At 50.0% G+C, this 16,155-nt stretch overlaps 2 protein-coding genes across 20 annotated transcripts in view; both read right to left on the bottom strand.

The window, feature by feature from the left end:
• Positions 1–1,391: 1,391 nt before the first annotated feature.
• F3 (coagulation factor III, tissue factor) lies at positions 1,392–16,138 on the bottom strand. Of its 7 annotated transcripts, none has more exons than XM_085020882.1 (9): positions 16,066–16,138; positions 12,459–13,585; positions 12,235–12,350; positions 11,841–12,057; positions 10,715–10,826; positions 6,442–6,632; positions 4,443–4,621; positions 3,548–3,707; positions 1,392–2,351 (listed from the first exon to the last, which is right to left on the bottom strand). In XM_085020882.1, the coding sequence occupies exons 4-9, from the start codon at positions 11,938–11,940 to the stop codon at positions 2,215–2,217; spliced, it is 879 nt and encodes a 292-aa protein (XP_084877008.1). In that variant the 5' UTR covers positions 11,941–12,057; positions 12,235–12,350; positions 12,459–13,585; positions 16,066–16,138; the 3' UTR covers positions 1,392–2,214.
• LOC146404246 (uncharacterized) overlaps positions 14,716–16,155 on the bottom strand; it is a 205,060-nt gene continuing 203,620 nt past the window's right edge. For all 13 annotated transcript variants that reach the window (XM_085023940.1, XM_085023941.1, XM_085023938.1 and 10 more), the window contains one exon: positions 14,716–14,991. The gene's annotated coding sequence lies outside the window, so the exon portion shown is untranslated. The remainder of the gene's footprint in view (positions 14,992–16,155) is intronic.

Here is a 16,155-nt window from a genome sequence, read left to right as displayed (position 1 = left end):
TGACCCTCCTGCACGAACCATTTTGTCCCTTGTAGCCCCACGTGAGCAGGAATTCAAGATAATGGCCAGAGCACACTTTTTTTCAGGCCATGCCCCCGTGGCGACCTCTCTTCTGTTGGCTCTGCTGCGAATGCCCGCTCTCTTTCTCTGGTGTGAACTCAGCAACAGCGAACCGTTCAGCCACTCCAGCACTGGCACAGGTCGGTGATGGCAAACAAACCACCACAACCAGCCGGATACACCAGCCACGGGCCTGTTTGCCTTAATTTCTCCCAAGGGTCTCTCTTTCCTTTCAGGCTGCCGACCCTATGAGGATGGGAAGGGGTCTGCCCAGCTCCGAATGTGGTTTTCCAGCTAACTTTGCGTGTTTAGAATTTTATTGACAGTGCTCGGCATTCCTTGGAGCAAAGGAACAAAATGCATGTAGAATTCAGGAGCAGCGGGACGGTGAGCTGAGTTCCCCTTTCAGTGCTTGCCCACTGGGCCTTTGGTGGGACCCCGTGCGGGTGGGGCGCCCTCTGGGAGCGCTCCCTGGACCACATCGGCCCAGCCATCCACGCTCAGGCCTCATTTTCACTCTGCTTAGAATCCTTTCCCTCCAGTTGTGGGACGGAGAGTCTTCTGCCAGATTTTGTTTGCACTGGGACAGAGGACTCCCCACCATGCCCACATTCCGACCGAGGTCGTGAAGGCAGCTGGACTCAGCCAAGCCTGGCATGGCTGCCCTGAAGGAGCTGCAAGCCGGATCGAGACCCAATTCTGCCCCCGGACAGCTCTCAGTCTAGTTTACCTTGAACTAACTCTAGAGACGACACCCCACTCTCTGTCTTACCTCGTCCTTTTGTCCAGTTTTACGAATAATCCAGAGAATTTTTCTTTTCTCCTCTCCAACCCTCACCTGCAGCTCAAAGGCCCATGGGAACGTCCTCCTGCTAAGCCTGCAGGTGCTTGTAGCATCTCCCCTCTTCCCCACAACGTGACACACCACCCATTGCTATGTGACCTGTGATGCCTCCCGGCAGGCAGGGGATTGTCAGGCTGGGTCCAGCGTCTTGCTTGGGCCAGGGGCACAGGCACTGAAGTGACAGGGAGCCACTCCGGACAGAAGTTTGAGACGGCAGCTAAACGATCTGGCTGCCCTAGTCTACCAGTTTTTTGCTTTTCCTTCTACCCTGATCCACGAGGGTCTGTCACCTCTGGTTTGGGTCCTAGCAGGAGATGACATTAAGAAGAGCTGCAACCACAGAGTCAGCCCACAGCCACCAAACTGTAAGTGTGTGGTATCTTTATATTAGTCAAAAGCCACTGAGAATTTTAGGGTCATTTGTTACTGCAGCAGAGTCAGCTAATACAAAGGCCAAACTCTATAAATAACATGTGAAAGACAGAAATAGTCACAATATCCAGTCACCTTTATTTATATAAAAGTATATTAAATAAATTATCTCAATATATACAAACAGAACAGTTTGCCTCTATAAATAGAAAACCCCATATAGAAAACCTTTTAAAAAGTATATAAATAAACACAATGTTGACTATCAACCTTGAAGTACCTTAAGCTGTGTAGGTTGTTGGCAGTCTTATAACAGAAGGGTGAGCTGTCACGTGTTTCATCAACAGCCTTCAGGTCAGTTAAAGTGCTAAACTGTAATGCAGATTAGGAATGTGCCCCCGATACAAGGCTGCCGCGTGTAACACATTCATATAAAAGTTTTGCTAAGTGTTCTGAACCTCCAAAAGTACTCAAAATGAAACAAAACCCCTCAATACCACGTCACACAAGGACAGACCTGTTAGAAAAGTCCACCAACTCCCATCTTGCTCCCTCCCCCCAGTTGGTTTGAAGTCACCTTCTCAGAAGTTCTTCCCAAGTCCACCCAGGGTTTTCCAGGGCATTTCTTTTTCCTTGGATGACCTGGCTTCACCTCAATGTAGAGAACATACAGTCTCAAGAATATTATGTGCAAAAGGTGCCGTAGTGTTAAAAGACATTTCAGAACCCTCGGAATTGGTTGTACCGCTCATTACATGCCCAAGTGTCTAATGCTAATGTTGAAACCAGAATGCTCGTCGCGAGACCAGGTCAGAAAAGAGCCTTCCTGGAGCCCAGGGGTTGTGTTTCCATGGATTCTACTCTTGTACTGTCTCAAAAGCTCTTGGTCCCCGCGCGACAGGAGCGCCGCGGAGCTGGCAGGTCTGACCGCGAGACCGTCACGCCACATTGAGGGGCGCGTTCTCCTTCCCACTGGGCCCTGCCCGCTCCTTCCTGCACTTGTACAGAGACACAGACAGGACGAGGACGAAGACGATGACCGCAAACACCACCGCTCCAACGATGAGGAACAGTTCTGAAAAAGAAGAGGGACCACGTCGAACCCCATGTTCCGTGGGTGGAAAGCAAATCACACCATCCTGCTTTTGCCTAACGGGCAGTTGCCTTCCCCCACCGCCCACTTCATCCATTAGGAAAGAACCTCTCAACCTCTAGATGTTTGGGGTAACGGACAGCAGTGAAAAGCATCTCATAAACTGGGTGATGCTCACAGCTTAGACAGACCCATGTACGTGGGAGCAAGAGCGCCTTTTAGAAACACGTGGCTAAAAATGATGCTGTGTTCAGAGGCAACGATTATAGTAGGAGATACACTCTCAGTGCAAAGAGATACAGAGCACGACCGAGATTCAGCTAAAGAGACGACAACCGGGGCACTAAGAAGGCTTCCTGGTGGAGGTGGCATCCGAAACGATTCTCAAGGACACCATTCAGCAGACAGAGGAGACAGCGGAAGCAGAGTGAGTGTGAAGACAGAGGCAGGGGAACCCCGGCCGGCTTTAGGAAGATGGGTGTGAGGGCCGATGGCCGGAAGATGCAGGACCCGAGGCGAGGTAGGGCCCCTTCCTTCTCTCCGTGTCTTAAAGGGTTTCAAATGTGTAAGTCTCATCTCGGCAAGGCCCTGCGTGGTCATGACTATCCTGGCTCCCTGCTCCCTCGCACTCACAGCACTGTCCTGATCAAGCCTGGAGGAAGACTCCCGGGCTTTGAGCCTCTGGGTGTGGCCCAGCCCCCACGGCCCCTCCAGAAGAGATCCATTCCTCCCCTGGCGTCTGGGGCCTGGTGTGGCACCTATGTGGACACACTGGTGCTGGCCGGGCGCGCACACATGCACGCAGTGTATCCGACAGACTCAATCCCTTCCCTTCATGGGGTACAGCCTCTGTGGCAACAGCCCACAGGGGGTGCTCACCAGTGTCCATCAGGTGCAGCAGCCACGGGTCCAGAAGCTGCCCCCAAACCCTCAAGAGCAGTTTAAATAGTTTTGATGCTAAATCCTAAACATGTACCATGGGCCTGGTGCTCAGCAGAGAGCTTAGTACATAACAGGCGCTCAAGAAAACATGCTAATACAAGGGAGCATCACAGAAACATCCCTGAATGCCTAAAATTATGAGTACCCCAAACACTAACGACACTAAAATACGAGGGCTGGTGTGTCCCCTGCAGGGGGGCCCTGCCTCCCAGGCCATCATGGGCAGAGCCACTCACCTCGGGACACAGCTTTCTCTTGGCTGGTGCACTCAATGTGACTTTCGGGACTCTTCTGGTTAACTCTTCGGGATGGAATCACTGCTTGAACACTGAAACAGTAGTTTTCTCCTTTATCCACGTCAATCAGAAACTCATTAGTGTTGGTCGTGGCCTTTTTCTGTTAAAAGATAGAGTTCTTCCATGAGGTTGTGGGTTCGATCCTTGGCCTTGCTCAGTGGGTTAAGGGTCTGGCATTGCTGTGAGCTGTGGTGTAGGTTGCAGACTCGGCTCGGACCCCGCGTTGCTGGGGCTGTGGCATAGGCCGGTGGCTACAGCTCTGATTAGACCCCTAGCTTGGGAACCTCCATATGCCGCAAGTGCGGCCCTCAAAAAGATAGAGTTCTTGATTCATCTGGGTCCAGAGTGAAGTCTGTCCCCTCTACTAAGACACTGTGGTAGGAAAAGCCTACGTGGACACATGTGACATAGAAAGGATGGCAAGTGACTTGGCTCATCAGTTCCACCCATAACTGCTAAGGAAGTTTTTTCCCCAAGAATGAAAATATCCAACCCAACCTGGCCCCTTCCGAAGATGTTCGCAGCAACGGAAAAAAGGAGTGAAGGAGTAACTGCTGAATGGAAAACAAGTTTGGTCTCTGGATCGTCACGTGGGAGCTGTGGGGAGCCTCGGGGATGACTGGTCCAGGCCCTGGGCTGAGGAACCTGGGCATCTGAGGGGGCCCCACCCAAGGCGGCCGACATCCCCGGGAGACCCGGACAGAAGCCGCTCCCACTGCACCCCCCTGCCCTCCACCCGCCCCGCGTCCTGGGGGTTCCGAGTTGGAGAAGAGGTGGACTGGAAAATCACGGAGCCGCAATTTAAAACAGGTCACAAAACCAAAAGAATGCTCACCTTTCCTGTACTCGAAGCTCTCCAGTAATAAAGGGTATAATTCAAGTCCTTGCCAAAAACGTCCCGCAGCCTGAGGAATGTGCCGTTCACCCTGACTAAGGTGCGAGCAGCTTCTACGGTCACATTCAGTTTTGTCCCGACTTGTTCAAAACTCTGAATCACTGGCTGTCCGAGGTTTGCTAAAACATAGAAAATGAGCTTCGTTGGAACCAAAGAATTCGCTACCAAGTAGAACCCCATTCAGTTACCGCGGTTCATAGCGAGCTCGTCAGCCCTCAAAACACTCGAGCACTCTGGCGGGGGTACACCAAGGGGCACCAGAGCCAAACCCTGCGACGTTCTGCAGCGGGCTGTCCCATGGGAAAGTAACGGGAGCCACAGCCGTCACTTCAAACCTTGTACCCATTAGAAAAGGTAAAAAGCAACGGCTGAAGTTAATTTAATAACATTTCATTTAAGATAATTTACCCGATGTGGCTACAGTATGACCTTGACAGTTCATCAGTTTGAGAACTTGGGGAGAGCATTTTCAAAGCCCATTGTCTTTCACACACTGGGCATTAGCCACATGTCAAGCGCTCAGCAGCCACATGTGGTTAACCAAACAGCTGCATGAGCTTCCATATTTGTAGATACAATTAATAAGCAGCTGTGGGAAAGCCCAGGCAATGTCCTTGGCTACCTCAAGGAACAGTTGTAACCACCAGGTCTCTGCGAGGGCTCAGTTACGGCGTGTGCTTTGGGTGAATGACAGCAAGACAAATCCCAATGATGTTGCAGGAATTACATGCAAGTGTGTGTGTGCCTGCAGGTGCATGCAGGCACACACATGCAAAGTATATAAAACATTTTCTCTTTTGCACCAAAAAAGGATTTAAAGCGGCTTACAGAAAACTAAAGACCTATAAAAGAAATCCTGAGGATGCTGCCTACGGTGGGAGAATAAATAGCACGATCCCACAGTTACCGGAGGCGAGTGGCCATGGGTGGGTCTGCACTCCCACCAGGGGGCCGGCGAGGCACCCAGGGAAAAGCCCCAGAGGTGGGAGACAGGATCTGGCCACGGGTTCTGGGCCGGCAGCCAGGCAGCTGGGGGGAGGCCACCCCCCTTTCCACCCTCCAAGCAGATACTAGTATGAAGGGCAAGCGGCCGTCTGTCCCTCTGCCCCTTCTCCATCCCTGCCTTGAGAAACGCCCCTCTGGCTGCCTGAGGGGTAAACAGAAGAGCGCCAGTGACACGCTTTCATTCTGACTCTTGATGGAGCAGCCGATTGCCCTTCTCCAAGGGCTGCACGTTCAGAAGCCGCTCAGAACCACTGCTGGGACCAAACAATGTACGTCCTCGTGGCAGGGACCCTGTGCGCGCCCTGCGTGGATGCTCAGGTCGGTTACTGGGCCACAGGCAGCGGAGAAAAGCACTCTGCTTTTCCAAACCAGCACGAAGGAAGCGGGGTGGCACTGCCACCCAGCGGGGGGCTCGTGCTGTCCTCGTCGGGGGTGGGGGGGGTGGGGGGGGTTAAAAAGATCCGCAGGCCCGATCATGAGATCCGAGGGAAACTGAACTTTCCCTGTGGATTTGTAACCATTTGAATAAAAATAAAAATAAGAATAACCTCAACTGGGACTTCTGGTCTGATGATGGGACAGAAAGCTCAGAGGAGAGTTATGCAAAAGCTCCAGAATACACATGAGGAAAGCCTGGATCCTCGGCGCTGGTGAACTTCCTGCTCCCTCCCCACCAGCACCGGTCCAGCCGGGTCCTGGTAGGCTCTGGGGACAAACCTGCTTCCAACCACCATCACCAACCCCAAAGTTCTCGGTCTGTGACACCTGCCTGCCCCCCCAAATCTGGAATGAGCGAAGAGGGCTCAGCGCTCAGCAGTCTGGGGAGTCAGAGGTGTCGCTGGATAGATGCATGGATGCGCTGACTCCCCGGGGTCCGCGCTCACGGGAGTAGGCGGAAGCTTCTGAGAACAAGGACAGGGACCGAGCTACTCACTGTCCAGGTAGGGCGTGAAGGGGGGCGAGTTGGTAAACGGAGGCTCCTGAGCGGTGAGCACGGTGTCCGCAGGATAGGACAGGACCCGCGCCACGTACGTCTCCTTCACGTTCCTCATGATCTCGTCCGTGACGTCACACTCCGTGTCTGTCGTGTGGAAGCATTTGTTTTTCCAATCTCCTAGTCTAGGGCTGACCGCAGGAGGAAGAGAAACAAGAGGAACGTCAGGACGAGTATCCAAGACAGAGCGCGTGCTGGCTTCAGGGCAGTGTTACCGCAGCAGCTTCTCTGAGAAGCTTCTTATAGAAACAATCCCTGGAGGTGTTTGCTCTGCTGAGCACTTTAGATGAGTCTCGAGTCCTCCCAGCAACCCGGGGGTGGCTCTCTGATTGTCTGTTTTTATAGATAAGGCAACTGAGGCCAAGTGCAACTGAGGCCAAGTGTGCCTGGGTGACCAGCTCAGAGTCACAAAGCTGGATTTTGAGCCAGAGAGCAATTCGACTCCTGGGTCTATGCTCTTAATTACCCGTTTAAAACACACATGATCTGGCATGATTATGCGGGATAAAGGACAACTTTCCATCAAGATTCAGTCTCTTACAGGCTACTTATTATATTCTGCTTATGGCAGTCAATATCATAATACAGTCTATGGAATACATTCTAGGGGGACCACGGCTGCTTAACACTAACTCTACAGTGAGCCAGGTTCTGTGCTGGGCCCTGAAACATGTTCTCCCACTTGGTATAGTCCTTCCAAGAAGATACTGGGTCTTTCTCACATATGAGGACCCTGACTGACGCTCAGGGCTGCGAGGCAACTTGTACAGGGTCTCACCCCCCAGGAGGTGAGAGCTGGGTCTCTGTGTGATACCACAAGCTGTGCCATTAAAGATTACAGAATAACAGTCCAGGAAATATCTAGCCAAGGCTGAGACTAAGACAATCTGAGTAGAGACAGAGCTTTCTTCTATAAAGTGTCATTGAGAGGAAATGATTTAAAGAATGACTAAAAATGAAACAATTCTGAAATGCTATAAAGAACTACTAAAAATGACATTTTCCTCCAGGACTGAAACAATTCCTAGGTGAGAGGCACTGCAACCTGATCCACACAGAGCTGTCCCACAGAAGCTGGCAGCCACCCTGCTCTTCCTCCCTCCCTGTCAACCACCAGAGCCCCCCAACTCATCATTCAAAGCCACGTCCAATCCCACCTTCCACGGGAACCTCCAGATCTCCCGCTTCCCCGTCCCCAGCACTGACATCTCAGAAGAGCACTGAGCGTGGAGGTGGGACCAGGGCCCCGCGCCCCTGGGCTCCCCTATTAAGCCATGTGGCTTGAGGGCTTGCACAGGGCCAGGCCTTTGAGTATTAGACTGTTGACATTTACAGGTTGAATGGGGGACAACAAGCTGCCATGTGGATTCCATTTGTCTAAATCCAGGCGCAAGACCATAAATAAGTATTTCTTAAAAGTCTGAACTGGCTAACTGGGCTAAGAGGGTGTGGGTAACCCACTCTTGGTCCTTAAATCCATAAACTAAGATGGATGCAGAAACATCAGTTCAGACACTCTTAGATTTCTCTAGTTTTCTGTGATAAAAGTAGAGATCCAGTCTTCATTCCAGAATGGCTGAAATGCACTGTAAAAAGTCACATCATTTCTATTTTAAAAAGTGAAGGCGAACATGAGGATTCTTCTCCATCCATAGCCAACCAGTCGTTTAGATAACAGGAGAAACACGGCTGGGCTGGGCACTCTGGCTACATTCCACCCGAGAGATAGCATTTGGTTCCTCCCAGCTCCCAGGAGGAACCACAGCCCCCTGGCACAATTGAACACAAGCAAATTAAAGCCATAATGCGCTGTGGACAGGTTGGGAAGGGGCAATTCTGCAGGAAGTTCCTCTGAATGCTGTTAGCAGCACTGGACACTTCAAACGCGCCTCCGGAGGTTCTTCTGGGTATTATTGCAAAATCTCCCGATTTAGAAATAATAGAAGTTCTGCCTTAACTACTAAAAAATCCCAACAGAATCTGGACTCAGCAACTGAGGAGCAGGCTGTTTTCTAAAAACTTTAGAAGTTCAATTTTAGAATATAGAACATTCCACGGGGTCAGTACTGCAGGGCATGGTTCGGTGCTAAGCCTGAGCCAGAAACACTTGCAACACCACTGAAAAGAGCTTCCAAAAGGGAAAAACGCAGCTGGCGCTCCAAGAAGGGCTACAGGCACAGCATCGGCACCCTGGGTTTGGGGGCAGGCTGATGGGTGAGGAGCAGCAGGTCAAGGTGCTTTCTCCAGGGCAGGACACCAGGAGGGGAAAGTCGCTCCCAGTGGGAACGGCTTGCTTTCCCCATCTGGCTTTGGGGCCGCTCATCAGACGGACAGACCCACGGAGGAGGCCGTGGCCTCAGGGCTGGGTAGACCTTGGTTCCAGACCCGGATGGGCACGCACCATGGGCAACCAGTCTCTCACCTCACCGGGGCCAGTTTCCTCTTCTATAAAATGACTGCTAGGGTCCTTTCGCCCGGGAACCCCACATCACCCATGGGGAGGTCTTGGGAGAGGGCGGGGTCCCTGGGAGGCTGCTCCCAGGTCCTCTGGCACATGGGAAGATGGCTCGGCTGGAACACCCCCACCCATGTCTAAGGGCGCCCCCAGGCACATCGGGGGCCACATCCACTTAAGTACCAGCAGCCACGCAAAGCCCAAGAACTTCATGTTAACAAAGGCTTATGTTTAAAAACCTGGCCAATCCATGGGAGTTCCCGTCGTGGCGCAGTGGTAAACGAATCCAACTAGGAACCAGGAGGCTGCAGGTTTGATCCCTGACCTTGCTCAGTGGGTTAAGGATCCAGCGTTGCCGTGAGCTGTGGTGTAGGTCACAGATGCAGCTTGGATCCTGCATTGCTGTGGCTCTGGCGTACGCCAGCAGCTGTAGCTCCAATCTGACCCCTAGCCTGGGAACCTCCATATGCTGTGGGAGTGGCCCGAGAAATGGCAAAAAAGAAAAAAACAAAAAACAAAAACCTGGCCAATCCTAAGTTCAGCAAACATGAGGAAACATATTTAAGACTGAATCTATTTAGGAGATAAGCATTCCTCCTAAAATCTTGTTTTCACCACCCAGCAGGAAAGTGTCTACCAAGGTCAACCTCAGCTCTCTCTGAGCGAAATTCCTGACTCTCAACCAGTGGAATCTGAGTCGACAAGTCTGACCGTCACTGTAATTATTACCTCCAGTTATGAAATTCCTTTAAATCTGTGTATCTATATATGCATGCACGCACACACGCACGCGCACAAATTCCCTTCCCTGTTGACTTGGCAACAGTTATCATCAAGTTGATTTTGGAAAAAAAAAAAAAAAGAATATCTGCCTAAAAGACCCACTCGATAACTTGGCTGCATTCAGAATGCTGCAAAAGGTTTGGCACAAGCTAAACAAACAGCAAAGCACCTTTCATTTTAGGAAGAGATACTTCTGTGCTTTTCTACAAGTAGGGTCAAAATAACTTCCACACCTGTTCCCCTCTACTTAATAAGATCGCTACCAAGCCTCAGAACATTTCAGACACCCAAAACTTGCCAAGAATATGGTGCCACCCATCAAGGAAAGACACGAGCACCCTGGGGGTGAATATGCTGAATGAGGAGCTCTTGGGGCCAGCTGCCCATCAGGGAGGCGGCCGGATGAGCAGAGCAGCCCTGGCGCAGGGGGCAGACAGGGGCGTTTTCCTCCCCAGGTTACTGAGTCACGACTTTGACCGCCTCCAAGATCATGTATGCAACCCAATTTTGAATCACGAGTCCGAAAATTAATGAATCAAACACTGCTTGAGGGCAATGTATACATCCGAATTCCTCCCTGTCTCTTCTCCAACATGTTAGATCCGGCTCGCAGTCTAGACAGCAGAGAAAAAGACGGGTGGGCTTAGAGGAGATGAGTTCCCAGCGATCCAGAGCCACATCTATCGGTGCCACTGGGACCTGCTCAAGAAGGTTCATTCTCCACAGCTTACGTGCTGCTTAGGAAGTGCCCCACAATCTCCAGAAACTGACAAAGTTCTATGAGTTTAAGGTCTGGAAATGTCACAGGCTTGACAGAGTATGGCTCTGGACAGCAAATTTCCATGAATGCCTTCATCATCATGGCTAAATCATCCATTAATCAGCTTTAAAGACAACCGTATTGAGCACAGCAAAGTGGAAACAGTTTTTTTTGGGTTTTTTTTTTTTTTTTTTTTTTTTTTGTACCTAGCTTACCTTATCTGAACAGTGTAGACATAATTAATGGGTTTGGGTTCCCACTCCAAAATGGTCTTGAAATTAGTTGACTTCCAAGTTAAGTTATATGCTACAATTACATCTGTAGTGCCTTTAAACAACAGAGAAACAGCTATTCAGTTTACATGAATGTCTCAGCACACGATTTTGGGTCGATAGCAGAAAACATCGTCCTACACCCGACATCACAAACCTCCTTAATTATTTCCCAACCACAAAAGCTTTAACTGAATTACCGTGAGACAAATCTGCATTTTTTTCCGAAACCCAGAATTTCCCCTCAGCAAGAATGACCTGGTAATCTCAGGAAACACACAAGGATCTTGAAATCCTTGTTTGAAATTATTCACAGGGAAAATGCCCTGTGACAGTGACCTGGAAGCACAGCCCAGCAGTCCTCATTGGCCCAGGCTGCCCATGGCCCAGCTAGGGAAGGGCAACAGGGAAGGGCAGGTCTCCAGGATGAACTCATTAGGTTTTCGGTAAATTATGGTAACAGGCAAAGCCCATGTGTGTGAGGGAAATTAAGAATGCATACACTAAAGAAGCCAAAGCTTGACTTTTTTCACTTTTATCTAAAATGTGTCCATACTGAAACTTCCACGGACACCCAGGCAGAGTTGCTATGCCTGTCCCATGAAATCGGTTAGGATGCTTTATTACTAAGGCCTGCTTGGCCAGTTCTCAGCGGGTCAGTCTCTGCCCTGCGCCCCAGCCCCTGCCCCCCCCAGACCAGGCTTAGAGGGCATGCATGATGTGGTGCCTGCTCCAATCCAAGCGACATTTTGCAACAGGATTGCCTCGAACCCCATGTAATACAGACGAACAAGCCCGAGGGCCGCTTTTTAGTACGGGCAGTGCATAGGTAATGAAGGATAATACTGAAACACTGCAGGTGCGGACCCCACGGCCCACAACCTTCACGGCGGCGGCTCCCTGGGAAGCTCCTTCCCTAAACTTAAAGCGAGAGCCTCAAACCCACTAGCAGAAGTGCCAGCGGGTCCTCGGGGGTCCTGGGGCAGCGGAGTGAGCCACTGCCAGGCAGGACTGTTCCCCCTCCTCCCAGTAGAGCGCCCCAGGGCTTCAAGGGGCGGGTGCCACTCACCTGTGGCTCCAGCCACCTGGACGAGGACCCAGCCAAGCAGGAGCGCGCGAGCAACGGCGGCCTTGGGACAGGACACCGGGGGTCCGGTGGGGGTCGCCATGTCCAAGAGTTGGCCGCGAGGTCGGGAGGATTCCACGGCGCCCGGGAGGCTGGGGTGGTGGGCTGGCGGCGCCTGGGGTCTCCGGTTGGAGCGGGAGGGGCGCGGTGAGCCCTGCGTCTGCGGGAGCCCGGGCCCCGCGCGCTTTAAAGAGCCGCGCGCACGCCCCCGCCGCTCCTCCCGCCGCCCCGCCCCCAGCCCGGCTCCCGACGCCCGGTGGGCGGGCCCCGGCGAGGCCCCGCCCTGGTCCCGCCCCCTCCCGTAGGAAACTCCAAGAGCCTGCAAGGGCTGATTCACCCGTGATTCAACCCGCCGCCGAGCGCTGGTTCCCTTCGGCGGCTCCAGGTGCTGAGCGGAACCGGGCCCCCAGCCGTCCAGCCCCCGGGGCACCCAGGCCTGGGTGGGCGGCAGGTCTGTGGGGAAGAAGGGGGCGGTGGAAAAGAGTCCTCGAGGTGGAGGGAAGCCGTCCCCGCTTCGGTTTGGCGGTGCGGTGTCTGGGCGGGCGGGGGCGCAGCACTTACCGACTTTAGTAAGAAAGTACCCGCTCCGGGCTGGGTTCGGGCAACGCGGAACAGTTCCCGGCGCTTTGCCTACGTGGGGCTCAGCCTTGGAATCGACAGCCAAGTAAGAGCGTGCAGAGAAGCAGAGCCTTCTCCCAGCTGCGGGTTCATCTTCTACCCCGAAGGCGACAATACCCGGGCTGCCTACCTCCCGGGGCCCTTAGCGTAGGTCTCTGCAGGTGTTTTACAGGTTCCAAGGTCACCCAACCCAGGCCCGGCCCAGCCCATCTTGGGTTAGTGATCGAAGAAGAGCTGCCCCCAGATCTGGCAGTGTGCCTCTGGGAGAATCCCAGCGTGACATCTGCCGCCCTGTGGTTTCAGAAAGGATTGTTCTCACGTTGAAGACGTTTTGGGGGGTTGAGTTAGTTCCGCTCAAATATAAAGAAACCAAAAATGAAATTAAAAAATAAAATCAGACTTCAGCGTTGGTTCTTCGGAATTTTCTGGCTTCCTCTTCTGGGCTTTGCTGTAAAGTTGTCGGGAGAATAAAAGAATAAAGCTCTTTTGTTTTACTGAATAGCGTAGTACCTGGTTTTGTCAAAGTCCTTCCCATTATTCTTTACTCTGTAGTTGTCTCCAAGGCAGACTGGGGAGTTTTTAGGGAGGAGTGGAGTCTCCTATTTTTTCCCCTTGGGAAATGAGCCTTGCATTTTAGTGCCTGCTCTCTGCATGTTTCCATATAGCCTCCTGAGCCATAGCATTACACTCATTTTAAAAGAAATAATACTTTTTGAAATTTAATTTCCCCCCTTTGCTTGAACTGAAATAGCACATCCAGGTTTAGCTCTGGGAGTCTTTCTTTCCTGGAAGCTGAAAGCTGTGCTTGCTGGTTTCCTCTTTGAGCCCTCTTCCGATTCTAAACCCCACAAAGTTTATATTTGCAAAACTACGCCATGCAATCCTCTTTTTTTGCAGTCTCTGGCCCGAGTCATTTTCCTTAACAGATCTCAGCCCTGTCTGGGTGGTGATTGTAATCAGGAGTTGAAGATAGCTGGGAGAAAATGTTACACCTGGATCAAGTGCCTTGCAAGACCCAAGGAAGTGTTGCTCTGTCTGCGGACTACATTTTTCCATCTGCAGCCACTGACCTGAAATTATTAAGGGCTTTAAGCAATGTCAGAATCACCAACTTGATACAAATACATTTAACATTTAACATTATATTGTGACAAAAAGGTGTTGCTAAAGTACACAAACATTCATTTTGCGTATTCACTAAAGTTACCAGGCAGGGAAGACAGGAGTTTGTTGGGTGGTGGCATAGGCTGGAGTAAATATAGAATGACATTCTTCAAGATTTGAAAAATGCTAAAACATGTTACCATTTTCAAAAAGAAGAGGAAGAAAACCAGCTGTGGTAAATAACACGGTAAGGTTTTTTTCTGCTTGAGCAGACTGTAGCCAGCTGATTTCAAGTGATAATTGGCACAACTTAAGTATATTCCTAAAATTTCACCGTTGATTTTTTTTTTTTTTTTTTGCCCAGAAAACAAATGGATTGTTAAAACAATTTTTCGACCCCTTTCAGTAAAGCTCAGCAGTTACCAGAGCTCCCTCCTGTTATGATGCATCTCGGAGACATTGCGAAGTTGCCGAAGTTCCTAAGCTGTAGCGCTGATCAAGCTTCTCTGACCAATCCGCTTTTCATGAGATCTTATGAAATATCAGAGGACTTGGGGGGACCTGGCGGCCATGCCTTCACAGAGGCTCCTGCCCTCAGCTGGCCCCAGTGGGATCTCATGATGCAGATGTCATTTTTTGCCCCAGAGCTGTCCTTCCAAGAGGGTGCTTTCTCTCCCTATGCGAGGCAGTAAGACTGACGCCGCAGCCCAGGCTCACCGGATTAACGTGTTCATCCGCAGGTGCTCCATCATGCTCGGCAGCTGCGGTAGAAAATATTTGCAGTTTGTTCTCCGGCAGAAATATCCTCATGTTTTCTCCTTCAAACACGCGTGCACGGAGACGTGCAGAGGAGGTCGCCTTGCGTTTGCATAACCAGTGATGAAATGTGGTTGACGAGGAGCCTGAAAGGGACGGGGGCCCTGCTTCGGGGCTTCCTCTGTGATTTATAGTAACCCCCCCCCACCCCGATCGCACAGACCTGCTCTCATTGACTACTTGATTTCACCTGCGTGTCGTTTTCTGTCTTTCCCACTCGAACTCCTTAAAGGAGGAAGGACTGGGTTTTCTGCTTTTTTAAAAAACACTTCTCACACAATTACAAGCACCTGATGGGCTTTTAATACATTTTGAATCAATGAATACTTTTTAAAACCATCATGCAGCCAGATATTTTCATTGGCATTCAAGAGACGAAACTTGTCATTGAAATGTCTCTGTCTAGTGGCTGGCAGTGAATGTTCCATAAGGCTCAACCGGGAAGAAAATTCAAATCCAGCATTTATTGCGAGGCATCGCTTGAGCGTAAGCTCCAGACGTTTCATGATTAGCGATCCTTCTTGCTACAGCCCCGCAATCTCATCAGGAAATGTGGCTGAAGAGAAAAAACAAATGCGGGAGCTTGGGAACTTGTTAGCGTTTTCCTGAAAGACTTGATAGTAAAGTGATTCAGAAGATTTTCAGTCATCTCATGAGCTGTTAATAGCTTTCCTTGCATAAAAAGGCTGAATAACTTTTCAGGATAAATTGCACAAAATCTATCCAGGAAAGGGATAAAGTCAGCTGTATGATAGAATATGAGATTGAGAGCAATTCAAATTCATATAAAAATGTTATGTTCATATGACATAGTAAAGAGAGCAAGAAAACCATTTTACTCAAAATTCAGGTAAAAGGCAAAATATGAAAAAAGGCCAGAGGAAATTGGAGTGGGAACACAGAGTTCTAGGAGAAAAATGTGACTTAGCAGAACCTAAAAAACATCTGGCAGGGTATAATTAGTCATGGAAAAATTGACAGTCATGACTATGCATTTTGAGAAAATAATTATATACTAGTCCAGCAGCTAACATTTCAACCAAAATGAAGTAGTTAAGAGCCCATATAATGAAATCTGTTATCTTGGTCACTCAAAATACTTCTATTAGCTTTCTAGAATAGTTTACAAGAAACTTTACCAAATAAGTTATCCCATAGCAGCAGTATCCTGAAAAGTATAATTTTAGAGAAAAAGCTTGCAGTTTCAACCTTACTAATACGGGATTGGTATTTTCAGTACATCACTCTCTTTATAATGTTAAGGCTTATGAAACTACCTGCCAGATTTCAGTTTGAAAAAGAGTAAATATTCATCATACATCCTCTACATATGATGTATTTATGATTAAATGAATCATAAGCTGTGGATATTGTTTTAGTAACAAAAAGGTATTTAAAATTTCAGTCCTTAACATATATTTTTAAATATATGTTCTTATTAATATAACATGATTTTAAAAGTTTTTACGTGGTATCATTTTATGTAAGCATCCCTTAACTCCCTATTTCTATAACTCTTTATACTTGACTGTTGGGCTACACCAGTTGGGTTGCTCAACCTCGAGACCAAAGAAAGAGCCTGGAGACAGAGACATCAAGGGTTTAACAGATGGGGGGGGGGGGCTCTTACACAAAGGGTCCTGGATTGACACCTCCCCTTGTGCGTGTGTGACGGGCAGGACCAGGCAACAGTCTTCGTTACTGGGGGATGGGGGAGAAG

Source organism: Sus scrofa, chromosome 4 (assembly GCF_054392235.1).
Source record: "Sus scrofa isolate SSC_HxYL_T2T_F1_AM1 chromosome 4, Sscrofa_HxYL_maternal_Yorkshire_Landrace_v2.0, whole genome shotgun sequence".
Taxonomy (NCBI): domain Eukaryota; kingdom Metazoa; phylum Chordata; class Mammalia; order Artiodactyla; family Suidae; genus Sus; species Sus scrofa.
The sequence above is the reverse complement of the archived record's forward strand: the minus strand, read 5'-3'. Positions and strand labels throughout refer to the sequence as shown.